Here is an 18,139-nt window from a genome sequence, read left to right on the forward strand (position 1 = left end):
TTGCAGGGCCCCAGCATCACCAGAGCTCTTGTGGGGAGGGGGAAATGTTTCAGTTCAAGTCCCACTGATACAAGGCTCTGCCAGCCCCCTCCAGGCTTTCTGCAGCCACAAGAAAAATCCCCCTCTTCAGGACAGAGAATGTCTCTACTACTAAACCCCCATCTCTCCAAGGTCCCTACCTCCCTGGTGCTTGACCCAGAACTGCTGGTGACTGCAGGCGACTAACAGCCGCAGAGCTGTCAGCTGAGGCTATTGAAGAGCCTTCAGCCATTTGGAATTACCCTTTCAGCAATTATAGGTTGATATTAAACCTCCCTCCTGCCTCACCTCATCCAGGCAAGCCAAGCCCAGCTCCTGCTAGCAGACCATGTGCTCCATTCTGGTCCCCCTCCAGCTTCTCCACATCCTTCCCTACTGGATACTCAGAAGAAGGGATAACAATATCCTTTTATCTGTGTCTCCTCACATGGCCCAGCATGTGGTCTGCTTCACCAGCAATGACAAATAAAACCTGGTTTTGCACACAGGTTTAGCAACTCTCTGGAACCACAAATCAATCTCAATTCATAGGTCCCTCCCTGTGAGACACACTGGTCTTGCTTGGCGTGGGGTTTTTCTTTAGGGATCCACAAAAAGTATTCTCAAGAACTGAGAAATAGAAACCACACAGGCTGTTTCCCCTCCACAGCCTTTCTCAAGAGGCTGGCCTCAGAGGGGTGCATCTTATTTTGACACTACAGTAAATGCACTTTGACGGAAGGAATAATTTCTGGCCTTGTGGCCTGAAAGCTGAGAAAAGCCAAACTTCACTGTAGATCAACAGAGTAATTCAGAGAGCAGGGAAAGGACATAATTGTCACTGTAAACTTATGTGGCCTCCTGGTGCCACAGAGCACAGCTCTGGAGCATAGGAAACAAGCCTTGCAGCTTGTGGGGCAGCAGACAGCTGCAGATGAAGTCAGATGTCTGACTGGTGGGGAATGTGATGTCCTTGTGGATGTGAGGTGGGCTGTGATTCTGCATCCCATCCGCTTCACAGATCCTGCTCCACAGCCAGTGCAGACTGGTGACATGGCTGGCAAAAGGCACACCTCACTCCTGGTGCTCAAGCTGCTCTCCCAGAGAAGCAAAAGAGCAGGATGCATGAAGGAGAGGAAAGCAGGAAACCGACTACTTTTGAATCATAAGAAATTTTAAAAATATTTTATTAAATTTTCTGCCAAAAAGAAAGGTAAACATATTGCTTAGAAATTTTGATTCCAAGGTGCTTGTTCACCTTCTATTTAAAGAATTGGGCCTGGGACCAATGAGGACTGGGTCGGCTCCAGTGTAGTACAGGAAACTGCTGCCTAACTAAATCACAACTGTTTATATCCCTTTGCATCCACTTCCCAATGGAGCCAAAATATATAATAGAAACCTCTCCTTCCCTTATGTAATGCTCTGCCAAAACCTCTCCTTCCCTTATGTAATGCTCTGCCAGAGCTGGTATCCTGTGAGTGTAGGCTGGAAGGATCGCCGGAGGTCTCCAGACACTGGATTGCTGCCAGCACCAGATGAGATTGGCCGTAGCTGTGTCTAGCTGCAAAGTCTAAGTCTGATTCTTGTGTGCTTGCATAGTGCTTGGAGCACTGGGACCCTTTTCTCAGATGGAGAGCACAAGAAGGTTTACCTCGGGTGTCCACCTCCCTTTGCATCTATCAGGGAAGGAGGGCTAGAAGAGCTAGGTAAACCAGCATACAGTCCAGTCTGTTAGCAGGTTCCTGTGCTGAATTCACCTCTCTGAAAAATGTCATCCTGAGGACTGGGACAGTTCAGGACCAGGTAGCCTGCCTTTAGATTTTTCCTGCTAGAGGCCATTAACACTGGAGGGAGAGCAGCAAGAGAGCACCAGTTGAATTTACTGAGGAATTGAGCCAGATTCTTATGTGCTGCCAGCACAAAAATAGCTGCCATCTTCAGATTTTATGGCTTTTCTTTGTTAGAGTCTGGATCAGACTTGTTTTCAAAACAACCTTCAAACAACATAAATATACCTGTCATTGAAAACCAATACACCTGGAACAATTAAACAACATTTCCCTGAAGTAATTGCTGCACCTCTGTAAAAGCAGTTAAAAAAAATTGCTTGGATCACAGAGAGGAAACAACAGAATGCAGAATGTTAGCCATGTACCTTGCTCCCTGTTTTTTCAACTTCACAGTATTGGATTACTTTCTTAAGTACTCTGGGGACAGAGACAGCAAAGAACAGCTCTCCTTGGCAAAGGGAGGAAGTTTCTCACACACCACACTGTATTTTCCATCGCTCATCTAGCAAAATGCACACACCTGAAAAAACAGCAAGAAAAAGTCCATCCAATAGGGGCCAATACTGTGGAGTCTATCCCCATGTACTGGCAGTCTAGCTCTGGTATCAGGCTTGGTGGTATCACTGGATCACTGGGTGCAGTTAGGAAGTACAGATGCCAGAAAGCCATGAGCCACATGATCTTGGTGCTGCCCAGGGAACAAAGAGCCTCTCTTCCTGACAAAGATGCTTATGTGCAGCAAGGAGGGTCACAGTGAGTTTTACTCATCTTGTAGCACTAACCAGGGCTACAAGACTTTTGGCCTCAGTCAGAGCCCAAGCAGGACGGATGGACTGCCAGAGCCACCTTCAATGTGTTTCAAGGCGAGTTGCCTTCTCATGCTCATCCAGGCACCGCTGAAAGGCTCTGCCCAGCAGACCATAATTTTTCTGATTCTTAGTCCATAAGTAGAGCAACCAAGACATGCTATTAATTTCCCTACTCATATTGCTATTGTTACGTGTATATGGGATAATTCATGTGTATGAAATGATATATATATCTTATATATTATGCTGGTGAGAAACATTCTTATAAAAGATTTTTAAGCACCCAAGTCAGTGTCAGGGATTGCATCACAGTGCGTACACTTTGTGCACTGTCATTCTTTCATATACATGACCACGCTCTAGAGATGCAGAGCTCACAATGGCTTTTTAAGGCTTGCAAACTGCAAGTAACACCCTGGACTTGCACCTGCAAACCTGCACATGCAAAGAAACACATGGCCAAGGAACTGCTGCATGTCTTTGCCAGAATGTCTGACCTGCAGCCTGCCATGCCTGTGTCACCACAGGGAACCTTCTGAGATCTCTGTGAATGAATGACAGTGGGTGGAAACACAGAATCAATTCAGTTGGAAAAAACCTCTGAGATCATTGAGTCCAACCTATGAACAAATATCACGTTGTCAATCAGACCACAGCACTAAGAGCCATGTCCACTCTTTCCTTAACCACCTCCAGGGATAGTGACTCCACCACGTCCCAGGGAAGTCTATTCCAATGCCTAATCACCTTTCCTGTAAAGAAATTCTTTCTGATGTCTAACCTGAACATCCCCTGGTGTAGCTTAAGGCACCATGTCCTCTTGTTGTGTCACTGGCTGCCTGGGAGAAGAGGCCAAACCCCACTGGGCTATACCCTCCTTTCATGGACATGTAGAGAGCCATAAGGTCATTCCTGAGCCTCGTTTTCTTTTTTTCTCCAGGCTCAACAACCCCAGCTCTCTCAGCCAATCCTCCTAGGGCTTGTGCTCCACACCCTTCAGCAGCTCTACTGCTCTCTGGCATCTCAATGTCCTTCCCGTATTGGGAGGCCCAGAACTGAACACAGCACTCGAGCTCACTGTCCTCACCAGTGCCGAATGCAGGGGGACAATCAGCCCTGGTCCTGCCGGTCACTCTGCTGCTGATGCAGGCTAGGATACCATCGGCCTTCTCGGCCAGCGGGGCGCAGCGCCGTCTCGCGCGGGCCGGCGGCAGCCGGGCGGCGACTCTGCGGGCAGCGGCTCTGCGAGCAGCAGGGAACGCCCACCCGCGCTCGGCGTTCCGCCCAGGCCGCGCCCGCGGGGCCCTGCGCTGCCGCCGCTCCGCCGCCGGGGGGCGCGCCAGCCCTGCCGCCGCCGGGGGTGGGCGGCTGTGCCGGCAGGTGACGTCACCGCGCCAGGGGCGGGGGCGGGGGTGGGGGCGCGCTCAATTTATCCAGGGCGGGGGCGGATGGGAAGAGGAAGTTGCGTCCGGAGTTGTGGCGGAAGGCCTGGCGGCGGCGGTGACACCACCACCACCACCACCACCATTACTACTACAACTGCTAGCGGCGGCTCCAGCACCAGCGGCGCCTCAAAATGTCGATCGAAATCGAGTCCTCCGAGTACGTATAGCGGTGTTGCGGGGCGGCGGCCGGGGGAGCGGGGAGGGAGCGGTTTGGCGGCCCCGGCCCTGAGCCAGGCCCCAGCGGCGCAGGGGGAGGGAATCGAGACCCGGCGGTCTCGGCGGCCCCGGGGTCGAGGGGTGCGGACGGTGCTCACCGCGCCGCGGACGGGAAGTGCGGCCCGTGTGTCCGGTGCTCCGGCTGACCGTGCGCTGTGCCCCGCCCGCAGCGTGATCCGGCTCATCATGCAGTACCTGAAGGAAAACAGCCTCCACCGGGCGCTCGCCACCCTTCAGGAGGAGACCACTGTGTCCCTCAACACCGTGGACAGCATTGAGAGCTTTGTAGCGGACATCAACAGTGGACACTGGGACACGGTGCTGCAGGCCATACAGTCTCTGAAGCTGCCAGACAAGACCCTCATTGATCTCTATGAGCAGGTGAGCAAGTGCGGGGTTCCTACGGACTCTTGGAAACCTCTGTGTGGTGTCTTCCGCTAGCTCTTTGTTGATGCAGACATTTGTTTTTGGGTGCAGGTTGTTCTGGAGTTGATCGAGCTCCGAGAGCTGGGTGCTGCCAGGTCTCTGCTGAGGCAAACGGATCCCATGATCATGCTGAAACAAACTCAGCCGGAGCGCTACATCCACCTCGAAAACCTTCTGGCCAGATCTTACTTTGATCCTCGTGAGGTATGTTATGCCTTTTGGAGACCTCTTTTGCATGAACCTCAGCATCATTGCAAGCTGCTGATGGCTCACAGCTTTGGTTTTTTACCTTGGCTTGGGGAGTGGGAATGTGCAGTTTCACAGTTTCATGATTTTACACCTTCTGTGAAGTGTTTGGGAAGCAGTGCATGACACTTTATCACAAGGGAGCAGAGCAGTGGATGTGACCTACTGTTGTGGGTTTGGCCCTTTGTTTTGCCATAGGATGATATCTGCAGTTTGCCTTTTCAGCATTATGTAGACAGTGGAAGAAAATACAAGTTGTATGAACAGAAATAGTGCTGTGTAATAACAGTGGAAATAGAGCATTATTTCAAACTGGTTGGGTCACTCTGAAAGCTTTTGTGAGAACATCTTAGGTTAATAGGTAGCTTAGTTAAGAGACTGATTTTAGAGATATTTTCCAACCCTTATGATTCAATCTGCTTTTAAGATTGGTATTAAAGAGAAAAGATCTTTTGGAGGTGTAATAGAACATCTATATGGAAGGGGTTTTTATTTCAGAACAACAGAGGTCTTTTTGGAAAAAAAAATTATTTAAAATAATGAGGTTATGAAAATAATTTTTCTCTAGGCATACCCAGATGGGAGTAGCAAAGAGAAGCGGAGAGCTGCTATTGCACAAGCTTTGGCTGGAGAAGTCAGTGTGGTGCCTCCATCTCGTCTTATGGCACTCTTGGGGCAGGTGAGTCTTGAAAGATGTTTTAGTAGCTATGTCTTTAGGTTGTTGTTGCATAAAACTAGTTACGGTGCAGTTGAATCGCTAGCTGTATAAAAGTAAAGTTTTAACGTGGTATAATTTAAAAAAATTTCCCATGTAGCAAGGATTTAGTAGTTGTAGAAAAAGTCATCACTCTAGCAGTAGATTTCTTCCAGTAGAATAAATATGCACCGCAGTGTACACTTTAAGAATAACATTCTGTAACACACGTTTTCTGGTGTGTTTTCAGCCCTTTCTGATTCTCAGAATCCTTCCTGCAGACAGTGTTTCTTTGTCGTAGATCTCTGTTAACTGGTAGCTAATGGTGTGGCTTTCATTTCCTCTAAAGGCGCTGAAATGGCAGCAGCACCAGGGCCTGCTTCCTCCCGGTATGACAATTGACTTGTTCAGAGGCAAAGCAGCTGTGAAAGACGTAGAGGAAGAAAAGTTCCCCACGCAGTTAAGCAGGCATATTAAGGTAATGTTTGCTTTTGTGTGTTTCTGCTCTTTTTCTTCCTGTGTTTTATGCTGGGAGATAAGAGGAAATCTTCTGAATGCTTCTTTTTCCCTTGTTGTAAGTCGTTCCCCTACCCCCTCCCACCCCTCACCTGTGTGTTTTTCTCCCTTTTCTGTGCATTATCTTATCAGAAGACTTTTCTTCCTGGGAATCTGAGGTTAGGTCTTTTAACAAGATTGGGTGCTTATGGTATTTGTGGTTAAGATAACACATCTTTTGACTTCACAGTTCACAAACAGTTGTTTTACAGGAATTGGTGTAGTCCCCTTCTTTATTTATGTGAGGAAGTACTTGCTTTTAAACTGTTTTTCAGAAGACATGAGCTGCAGCTTTTCAAATCAGTTTGTGATGTTCAGTAACAACTTGTTAAAAATGCTTTATTAGAACTTGTTTTGTTTGTCATTGCTGATCTTGTATTTTTGTTTGGCTGGTGAAGTTTTTTTCCTGTACTTAGTTGTCATGGCCACTTGTATTTAAAAATTCAGAAATCGAAAAATTGGACATTGAGAAAGACCAAGCAAACGCTCTCTGTAAAAATTACACTGGACAAACATTGCTCCAAATGAAACAACTCCAGAAATACATTAAGTTCTGAAGTCTGACTGTTATACATGTTGGGTATTGAAAAGGTGTTTGTTAACAGAGAATTCACTGCAAAAACAAAAATACAAAGAAACCAGCTCAGCTCCTGATGTAACCATGCAGTGTCTGTTGTAAAATTGGACACTACCAGACCAAAAGGAGGGTTTGTTTTTTTTTTTTTACCATTTAAAAAAATTGCCACTCTCTACGTATTGACAGATTTTTTGTACTTCAGCATTAAATTTGTGATTACATATGTCTTGAAGGTACTGTATTTTTACCATCAGAACGACACTGCAGTTTTGTTTAATGAGTTGAGTCTTTTAAATTGCTTATTAAGCTTTGCTTATATTCTTTTTTAATCAGTTTGGGCAGAAGTCACATGTGGAGTGTGCTCGGTTTTCTCCAGATGGACAGTATCTGGTTACTGGCTCAGTTGATGGCTTCATTGAAGTATGGAACTTCACTACTGGAAAGATTAGGAAGGTAAGTTACTCCTTATTTCACAGAGTGACTTCGACTTGCTGGAGCGCCTGGATTTATTCTTTGAGATTGTTTCAATTTCTTAGGCACTGTGAACCTGAGAAAATTCTGTTTAGATGATTCAAATATCAGTCTTGGAATATTTGTCGGTTTAGTTGTCGGGTTTGTCATAGGTTTCTCTCTGTGATAACTTCTTTATCTTCCTGCAGTGTTGTTGTTGCTGTTAAAATGGTGACAGTGGTAGTACCCTGTATTACGAGGCTATGAAGTCTGATTTACAATAAGTTATAAAATATAACTGAAGTTAAGATTGTTAATATTTTTGCACTTTGCCTTAAAATAGATTTCACTGAGTTCACTACGTTGACTGATGAATCTTCTTTTGTTTAGGATCTGAAGTATCAGGCACAAGATAACTTCATGATGATGGATGATGCAGTGCTCTGCATGTGCTTCAGTAGAGATACAGAAATGCTAGCAACTGGAGCGCAGGATGGAAAGATAAAGGTACAAATCTTTTTGTATGGAATGTTGGGAGAGGTGATGACCAAAAAGATCAGTTTGCAATAGCAGCAATGTTTCCATTCTCTATAAACTCAAAGGAAATTTAAAATGTATTTAACGTATGTATTGGCTCTGATGTTTAAGCTCATGTGATCTCATAACAAAGTAATCACTTACTTGCTGTTTCCTTTTCAGGTGTGGAAAATCCAGAGTGGTCAATGTCTGAGAAGATTTGAACGAGCTCACAGTAAAGGTGTTACATGCCTCAGTTTCTCTAAAGACAGCAGTCAAATTCTTAGTGCTTCTTTTGATCAGACAATCAGGTAAATAAATTGAGAATGTATGAGCTACAGTAGGAGAAAAGAAAACAGATTTTTCTAATTAAGCAGTTTAACTATAAAATAATGTAATATAGAAGGTACCTGTAGAGGTCTCTAGTCCACTATGTTTCTCAAAGCACAGCCAGCCGTTCAGTTAGGACAGCCTGTTCAGGGTCTTGTCCCGCTGTGTTTTCATAATCTCCAGGGTACAAGATCCCACTGCTTCTTTTGGGCAAAATCCTGTTTGGGTGTAGAGAAGGATATTTTGGGTTTGTTTGATCATGCTTGTTTTTTTTTGTTTGGTTGGTGTTTTTTGGTGTGGTGGGTTTTTTTTTTTATATCCTTTGCCTTTTGTAGTTCAGCTGTACACCTTTTGAGTCTAGCTCCATTTATTCTGAAGACATGTTAGATAGTGATGTTAACTCCAATAGTTACAATTTTTTAGGTGTTAAAGTGTTGAAATTATTTAGGTGAATATACCTTCCTTTCTCCTTTCCTTTTTGCCCTCTCTTTTCTCTTTTCTTTTTTCTCTTTTTCTTCTCTTTTTTTCCCCTAAGCATCATTGCGGGATAGGTTAGAAGTAAGAATAAATATACTCAGAAAAATACTCAAACACTGTTCTAATCTTAAATATGCAAGAGGATCCTCAAACCTCCTTTCCTGCAGTTCTTAGCGTCTGGAAAGTGTTGATTAATGTTTGTGTAATGCAAAATTTTGATCCTGCACCTACTTGGTTACTGAGTGGAATTTGCTCACTCATTTCCACCTATATTGTCTGACAGGATTCATGGTTTAAAATCTGGGAAGACCTTAAAAGAATTCCGTGGTCATTCTTCCTTTGTCAATGAAGCAACTTTTACCCAGGATGGCCACTATATTATCAGTGCATCCTCTGATGGCACAGTGAAGGTAAGATGACATTTACCCTTTATAAAGAATGCCTTCAGACTCTTGCTATCTTATTGGTCCCTTGATACAGTCGTTGCAGTCATTGGAGAAGGACTTGGGGTTATCTGGAGTGATGAGTGTGCTTGTGACTTTGCTGTAGATTTCTGTGAGAACTGATGAAATTATTACTCTGTCTGCAGTCTGTTGCAGAGCCTGTCTGACATAAGTGCAGTGCTTACTGCCTGTTTTGCTTTATTCTAGACACAACTGACTGTGACACCTCTTGTCCTATGATATTGGGATTCCTTTATCTGAAATAATTGCGTATCAGCTCTTTCTTTTTAATTCTTAAAGGTAATTTGTTTTATTTTATTTTTCACACTAGGTTTGGAATGTGAAGACAACAGAGTGCTCCAACACCTTCAAGTCTCTTGGTAGCACTGCCGGGACAGACATTACTGTGAACAGTGTCATTCTGCTGCCTAAAAATCCAGAACACTTTGTTGTTTGCAACAGATCGAATACAGTTGTCATCATGAACATGCAAGGACAGGTATGTGATCTTACTGGTATCCTCTCAGGTCACTGTCATTTCAAGAATGCAAAAAGCCTAGTTAATAACCTAACAGGGTTCAACCTGATTTCTCTGGTTTGCTTGCATGACAAACTATTCTGAACTCAAGTTTATAGAACACAGAAAACTCTTGAAGCTATGGAGAGATCTTGTCTTCTGAACAGACCTAGTACTTCTTCAGTATTTTTTGCCCTAAACATGGTATTAATACGCTGCTGTTTATTCCTGCTGTTTAAATGTTTTTGGGGTTGTGTCTTTACAGATAGTAAGAAGTTTTAGCTCTGGTAAGAGAGAAGGTGGTGACTTTGTCTGCTGTGCACTTTCACCTCGAGGCGAATGGATATACTGTGTTGGTGAAGATTTTGTGCTGTACTGCTTCAGCACAGTGACAGGCAAGCTGGAGAGAACTCTGACTGTAAGTTTTCAGCTCTGAGCTTTTCCAGAGTTTTAAACATGGGGATGATGTAAATGTTCATTATGAAGTCTATTCTCAGACTAAGCAATCTTTCATCTCTAGCAAACGTGATTAGTAACAAATGAATCTTAGTAATTTGGCCATAGAATGTGTTTGGGGTTTTTAGAAGTATTTAATTGTAGAAATTAGGAGTATTTACCCATCAAGCAAAGACTGAATTGGTTCACATTTCCTTGAATGAGAGCATGTCTTGACCTGGGCTCTAGCTGGTGGAGAATCTGAAAAAACTTGGTCAGATTTAAAGCTATCAGGCTTAAATTTGCTTTAGATTGAACTTAAAGAGGAATACGAGCTTGAACGTCTAAATTTAACAGGGAACACTTTGATGCTGTGGATTTCAGTGGATGTAAACCTTCACTAAACCTTCCCTTGCCCAACAAAAAGTAACTGCCATGTCATAAAAATTGTTGTGACTGGAATTGAATGTTGGTGTGTGTATCCCTGCTTTTGCTCTATACACAGAGCACCTTAACCCTCAGTCCAGCTTCCCTTCAGTTGTTTTTTGAAGAGAATATTTGTCTTGAATCTGCTGAAGTAAGACTCTTAATACATCTTTCTGCTTACTCTCTAGGTCCATGAAAAAGATGTCATTGGCATTGCTCATCACCCCCACCAGAACCTGATTGCCACTTACAGTGAAGACGGCCTCCTCAAGCTCTGGAAGCCATAGGTTGATTTTATTGCAAGCTCTGAAGCATGCCTGTTAGTTGCAGGTTACTAGTGTTTGTGCTTTAACAAGGTCTAAATATGTGGAGTGTGATACTTGCTCAAATTTCAGTTCAGGTTTCCAGAGAATTACTTTTACCTACCTAGAGTGGATTGATGCATAAATATAGCATCAGTTAATTTCATATACTATTATTTTTACTAGTGTAGTTGAAGCAACTTCAGTGAGAGTGCTTTTTCTGCCTCCTGAAGTCTGTACTCTTGCTACAATGTTTGTAAAAGTTCAATGAGCCAGCAGCTGTACATGCTTATGAGTGGTTGCTGACTTTCTAGAATTCAGTAAAATGCTGTTTTTATTCTTAAGTAAAATGTGGAATTGGAAGCTGTCTCTTCCCCACTGCTGAAACAGGGATAGTTTCCTGGAATGCAGATGACGATACAGTATAATCAGCTTGAAGATGGGGTTATTTCTATGCCACTAGGTTTTGCTGTGTTCAATTTTCACTATCATTCTTCCAATTATATTGGAAAGTAGTGTCATACAGCTGCCTCATAATGAAACTATCCTTCCCCATCAGCCAGCACTTCCTCCTATAGACTGTAAACTTGCCTAATGTGGCAGTGAGATACAGTTGATTTTGGGGATTTTTGTGGGTTTTTTGTGTTGTTTGTTTGTTTTATATCACTTCCAGACTAAAAGGAGTTGTTACCAGGGCCCTCTTCCTATGAGTGCAAAATGTTTTCAGACCAGCTATAACTGAAACAGGCTCCAGGGGATCAATATTTTAAAATATACAAAAGCTGCATGTTTACATAGGCTGAGTTCCTAGTGCTGTGATAATGCTTTAAATAATTTTTAAGATTTTAAAAAAAATTCATGGCTGTGGACCTAGCTGAGATTGTGCTTAGGTCCCACAAGATGATAAAAAGATACTTGCAGTCTCTTCAATTTGAAGCACGTGATATTTTGTTGAGAGATTCTGACTAATGTACACTGTTCTGAATGTACACCAGAGTCTTCTAAACTCTGACTGTGTCTTTTCTAGGATGCAGAAAAATTAGGTTTTTCCTGTAATGATGAATCAAATGCATGTGAATTTGAATCTGCTACACTGTGTTATGTCCTCATCTCTTGTAGAATGCTTTCCTACTGTAGTAATCTTTTAGACAGTAATAACTTGTCTTCAACTTAATAAATTAGTTCCACTTTAAGTATTTTGTCTGTGTCTTTAGTGGTGTGGGGAAATAAAAAAAAGCTCGGCTGGAATTCTCACACAGAAGACACACACTTTACTATAAGTGTGGTCTTCAGTTCTGTTGAGCTATGATGTCTGAATTCCCAGGTTGTTTTTTGCTTCCATAGATACACTAACAGAGGGGGTTTTTAGATACTAAAAAGAGGTTATTTTTCCTGCCTGAAAAAACTGAAGTATCTGTCAGTGATATCTGACAAGCTCCATGGGCAGTTTGTAATTCTGCTAAGGGGGAAGATCTTGACAAAATATTTTTAATGGTACTTTCCTTATAAAAGAGATGCTCCCATTCCTTCAGCATCTTTGTGACTTGACTGGTCTGTCTCCAGTACAGCTCTGTCCCTCTTTTATGGGAAGACCCAAAACCAGACATAGCATTCCAGGTGTTTCCTCACTCTTGCTGAGTAGCTGGGAAGGATTGCCTCCCTCCACTGCTCTCAACCAGGACACCATTTGCCCTCTTTCCAAAAAAATGGCTCGTGTTGAGCTTGGTCTCCACCAGGACCTCCAGGATCCTTCTTAACTGTTTTCCAGCTGAGTGCCTCCCAGCATGTGCTGTTGCATTGGGGTGCTCTTCCCCAGGTGCAGCACTTAGCACTTCCCCTTGAATTTCATTATGTTCTTACCAGCTCATTTCTCCAGCCTCTCCAGGTCCCTCTGGATGGCAACAAACCCCTCTGTTTTATCAGCTGCTTCTCCCTCTTCAGTGCCATCTGCAGATTGCTGAGGCAGTACTAACCCTGAGACTGCCCTCCAAGTGGAGTTGTTGCACTCATCACCACCCTTTGGGCCTGGCATTCAGCCAGTTTTCAATCCACTTCACTTTTCACCTGTCCCATACCTCAAGACTTCTGCATGGATCTTATGGAAGGCAGTGCCTTGCAGAAGTCCAGGGACACAATACTCACTTCTCTCCTGTCATGCGCCAGGTCAGTCACTCCACTGTAAAATGTATCAGGCTGGTTAAGCATGACTTCCCTTTGGTGAATCCCTCCTGACAATTTTGGATGGTTTTCCTGCTCTTGATGTGCCTGCAAATGGTTTCTGTTTAGCTGCACCATTACCTTCCAAGGGATTGAGGTGAGGCTGACAGACTATTTCTTTGGATCCCCCTATCTTGCCCATCTTCTCAAAGACAGATGTGACATTTACTTTCCACCAGTTTCTGGGCACTTTTCTGAGTCACCATGATCAATCAAAGATTGTCAAGAGGGGCCTTGCAGTGACATCAGTCAGCTCCCAGAGCACTTGTGGGTGCATCCTATTGGGGCCCATGGTTCTGTGTATGTTCAGTTTTCTCTGACGTCATCATCCTTACACCAAGGGAACATCCTCCTTGCTCCAGACTTTCCCCTTGGTCTGGAATTCTCAGAGCTTATGTTGTCACTAAATAAGACTGAGGCAAAGAAGGTACTTAGCACAACATTTTCCATGTCATGTGTGACCAGATGCCCCATCTAATTCTGTAACGACCCCACATTTTCCCTGCCCTTTCCCACTTTCGTACTTATAGAAGCCCATTTTATCCAGTTAAGCTTTAGCTTCCATAACTTCATCCCTGGATGCCCTCAAATCACATCTGTGTTCCTCCCAATATACCCAGCCTTGGTTATACCCTCCAGATAATTCCTTCTTGTGCTCTAGTCAAGCCAGGAGTTTTTTGTGCACTCCCACAGATCTGGCCATTTTCGTCTGGCTTGCTGTTCACTAGGATGGACTGCTTTTGAGCCTGGGGGAGATGAACCTTGACTACCTTTCTTGGGCTCTTCATTCCAGAGCCCTATCCCTTGGAGTGTTTAGTACAAGATCCAGTAGAGCACCTCTACTTGGTTCCACTATCAATTGGGTCAGGAAGTCCTCACTGATGCACTCCGTGAGCCTCCTGGACTGACTATCACAGAATTGCTGGAGTTGGAAGGAACCACTGGAGATCTAATCCAACTCCCTCCCAAGGCAGGGTAGCCTTTGAGTATCTCCAGGGAGGGGGAGTCCATGTCCAGTTCTAGTACTCTGCCACTCTCAAAAGAAGTTCTTCTCCATGTTGAGGTGACCTCAGCCATTCCTCATATGGCTTCCCCTCAAGGTCCTTCAACATCTTAGTTGCCTTCATTTGGATGCTCTGTATTGGCTTAATGCCTTTCTTACCTTGTGGCACCCAAAACTGCACATGGGACTTGACGTGAGGCCACCCCAGTGCAGAGCAGAGCAGAGCAGAGCAGAGCAGAGCAGAGCAGAGCAGAGCAGGACAAGCCTCTTCCTTGCCCAGCTGGTGATGCTATGCCTGATGCACCCCAGGACAGGATTGATCCTCCTGGCTGCCAGGGCACACTGGACAATTCTCACCCACAAACTCCCAGTTTGTCAATTTGTCCCCGGGTAGAGCTTGATATGATACATTCCACTTCCTCTGTCACATAAAGAGAAAATCCACCACCTTGCTTCTCTGACATTTCTCTGTTGTTTCTAAAAAGGACATAGCCATCCATGACAATATTCTAGTTATGTGAGCTATCCCACTATGTCTCAGCATTGCAGTGAGATCATGGCCCCATGAATGCATATATATATCTAGATCTTATTTATTCCCCATGCTGTGTCTTTTTGTATACTGACACTTCATGGATAATCAAAGAATGGGGTTTCCTAGAAGGGATATGAGAGGATTCACCATAGCCATAAGCTCCTATGATGTGTTTCTGTTTTGATCCTCAACTTCAGGGGTAGCCAAGGAACATCTGTCTCTGCAGTGGTTGCTATGACCTGCTCCCCAGGAGGAAGCAATAGCACAATCGTTGCCATTTGCATCCTGACTCTCAGTCCTTCAGTTTAAAGTCCATCTCACTAGACTGGCCAGCCTGCTGCCAAAGACTCTCTGACCTTTTAGCAGGGGGCTGCCATTCCCCTGTAACAGGCTAAAAATCATAAAAACACAACCCACTGTTATAAAAGCCAAAACCTTCTCGATAGCACCAGCCACAAACCCAGACACTGATCTGCGCAATGTGTCCTGACTTCTCAAACAGGGAGGACAGATGACTTGGGCATGGGGATTTTTCACGTGCCTCACCAAGGCTTTATAGTCTTCTTTGATCCCACCTATTTTTTGGCTTGTGGCATCACTTGTATGAAAAAGTGATGGGGATAGTGGTCTATGACAGGTCAGGGTACCCTCTCAGTGACACCATGGATCCCAGTTCCTAGAGGGCAGGATGCCCCTTGTGACTGTCTGTTAGGCTGGCAAATGGACAATCCAGTGCCCACTACAACCACTTGATGTTTCTTTTTACAGTAATCACAATGCACTGCTGGTGATGTTCTCTTTGTTGGCCTTGCTCATGGACATCTAAAGCCTTTAAAGCATCAGATGTGTATTTTTGGTCTGTAAGTTGAAGGGTGGAGATTGAATTGGATCCTTGCTTTTGTGCATCCCCAGGATGCAAGGTGCCTCAGGCTCAGTGGTATCCATTGCAGGTGTGTGGTTCTGAACCCACTTACCTATCTCTGCTTCAGCCCCTCTATATGCTGCACAGCCAACTGTCCCTTGTCATTCAGCCACCTGTCATCCATGTGTGCACACTTTGTGCAGGTACCAGCCTTTCCTTCAGGAGAAGTATCTGGGCATTCACTGAAAGGTACCACCTCTGTTGACCTGTACCTTCCTCATCAGTTCTGTCTGTGTGGAAGCATCAGGCTTCTCAGGGACTGTCTCAGTGGACACAATGGCTTTGGCTCAGGAATGCCCACCATTATGGCAGAGACTTCAAGCACGTACCTATTATTATTATTATTATTATTATTATTATTATTATTATTATTATTATTATTATTATTATTATGTTTTCCTGACAGCCAGTTAACAGGGTAATTGAAGTCCCATTCTTTGGGCACTCTAAGAAAACAGTAAGCCCAGCATTTTTTTATGTGCTGTTTTCTAAAAGAGTGGCTTAAATCAAACCTCACTTTTCTTAGTGTGCTTTCCTAATGCTCTGAGCAGGAATCGGTCACAATCATGTCTTCCAGGTGAAGCTGCTAATGAAAAATGATAGGGCAAGATGCTTGCTTGCTTGACCTTTCATCACACTGCAAATTCAGAGCAGATTTGGGATGATTTGAGTTTACACGCCTGGGCTGAACCAACCTTTTCCACTGTTGTTGGCTAGCAGGTATTCAAAACTATGGGAAGGAGAGGACCTGAAGTCTAAGGGCTCTGAAAGCGGAAGCAAAAATGAGAGTAGGCTCTTTCACAGCCAACTTGTGCAATAGTGGAGCTCCTAGTTTTATGGGAAGAATATGAACTCCTAAATGCCTCGTGCATAGTGAAAAGAATAAGTGTAACAGACTGAAGTATAATCGTGATTATATGAATTAGGTGGTGCTGAAACACTGGAATTGCAAACTCAGATATAACCTGACATAGGTCAGGTTACTATACTGGTAGTTACAGACACAGCTATTTTGTGCTAGTGTATCCTCAGTTTCAACAGCTGTCTGTTCTGTTTATTTCCCCAAACTATGTATCCCACATAAAGCAGCAAGTCAGAAAAAATTCTTCATTCTTCAGTGTCACAGAACACATCTAGCTGCTTGCTCTAACTGTATGATACCCAGAGTATCACGGGACAACAAAGTTCTACTAGCTCTTACCAGCCAGTACTTTTTGCCAAAAGCTTATTCTACTGCTGCCAGTATTTGTTTGGGGCACAGCTTTTATATCAGTAACCAGCTCATTTCAAAACAGAATACTAACCTAGTGATGTTCCTGCTCCCTTTCCTCCACTAGCAGAGCATCTTCCCTGGACTGCTCTGCTAAAGCTTCTACAGGCAGCTCCTGGTTAGCCACCCTCCTCCTGGAACCTGGCCCATCTGCTGTGGGGTCATCAAGTACGAAGCAGAAGTCATGACCTCCAGAGTAAGTCAAGAATATAACCTCAACTATGCCAATGCAGCTGTGGAGGGGTCGTGGTGAAAGGAAAACCAGTGATCCTGGTAAGTTTATGGAATGTTTTGCGGTTTTTTTTTAACATAATACAGTCATCTGAAGCAAAATCATGTCTCACTGTCAAGCTCAAGGCTGTGAATGTGGAAGGTTGTCCTTGCTGTTTTAATGTAGTGGTTAAGGAGGAAAAAAACAAAAAAACAAAAAAACAAGGGTGCTTACTGAGCTGAAAAAAGGTAGCTTATTTTACTGCTGTTTAAGTCTCAAGCCAGCTGTGCAGGAGTGAGCCCTAGCCAGAGGAAGATTACTTTCTGTTTCTCCCCTTGACTCAAATCATCCTACTGGTAGAGCACAGGCACCTGCAGGTCAGTTTTCAGCTCACTGATGAGCTCACTCAAGTAGAATTTGGAAAAACACTTAGCCTACAGAATTTTATTTCTGTTGAGAAAGAAAACAGAAAAGTAGAAACATGCAGGTGAAAGGCCACAGTTCTGTAGGTACCTGAAAGGGACCACATTTGGTATACACATGGTATACCAGCTGTCTTCATACAATAGAACTTGTAATGCTTAGATGAGCTAGAGATGTTTTTTTCTAAGAGCTTCCAGATATTCAAGTTACAACACATGTACTGTTACACAGCAGCTACTTAGATGAGTTCTCCTTGTGACACTTTTGCTTCAAAGCAATATGAAAAGTGTAAGCTCTGTCCCAAGCCAGATGGTTGAGCAAGACTAAACTACCACACTAAAGGTTAAATCTGGACATGTCTTCTCAGCATGTTTTTCTGAAAGATTTTTCTGTGAATAGCAGTCTAAAAAGAAGGGGGTGGTGCTTTTGAACCAACATCTGTCTAAGAAGAGAGGCAATGAACAATTTTGTAATTATATCGGAAACAGTTCATCTACAATAATTAGAACATTCATACAGAAATTTAAAGAGTCAGCTTGAAATAATGCACACAATAATTTCAGAACATCCTAGATGCAGTGCTTGGTTGTATTTACTAGCCTTCTTTCCTCTGCAGGATCACATATACCCACTAAGAGGACTGGAACTGCTCTCCACAACACGCCAAGGGCATCTGCTTTCAGTAATTAGGGTGGAAATCAAGCTTCACCTAGCAGCAGTCTGATGTTCAAAGCCACCTGCATGCTGACAAAGCCTACAGGATTTTACTAATGTACAGTAGCCAAGGCAGCTCCAAGCAACCACTGGCTCCACAGGCAGTGTGGCGCAGGAGAGCAGCCAAACGGGAGTCACCTATGAAACAAAGCAAACTCCACATCTAGCT

At 44.0% G+C, this 18,139-nt stretch overlaps 1 protein-coding gene across 1 annotated transcript; it reads left to right on the forward strand.

The window, feature by feature from the left end:
• Positions 1-4,103: 4,103 nt before the first annotated feature.
• On the forward strand, positions 4,104-11,868 carry SMU1 (SMU1 DNA replication regulator and spliceosomal factor). Its single transcript, XM_054003917.1, has 12 exons — positions 4,104-4,222; positions 4,452-4,662; positions 4,759-4,911; positions 5,522-5,632; positions 5,997-6,125; positions 7,113-7,232; positions 7,620-7,736; positions 7,929-8,056; positions 8,836-8,962; positions 9,327-9,494; positions 9,778-9,930; positions 10,562-11,868. Exons 1-12 carry the CDS (start codon positions 4,197-4,199, stop codon positions 10,658-10,660), a joined length of 1,542 nt encoding a protein of 513 aa, XP_053859892.1. The 5' UTR covers positions 4,104-4,196; the 3' UTR covers positions 10,661-11,868.
• The last annotated feature ends 6,271 nt before the right edge of the window (positions 11,869-18,139 follow it).

The sequence above is a fragment of the Vidua macroura genome, chromosome Z (genome assembly GCF_024509145.1).
Source record: "Vidua macroura isolate BioBank_ID:100142 chromosome Z, ASM2450914v1, whole genome shotgun sequence".
Classification (NCBI taxonomy): domain Eukaryota; kingdom Metazoa; phylum Chordata; class Aves; order Passeriformes; family Viduidae; genus Vidua; species Vidua macroura.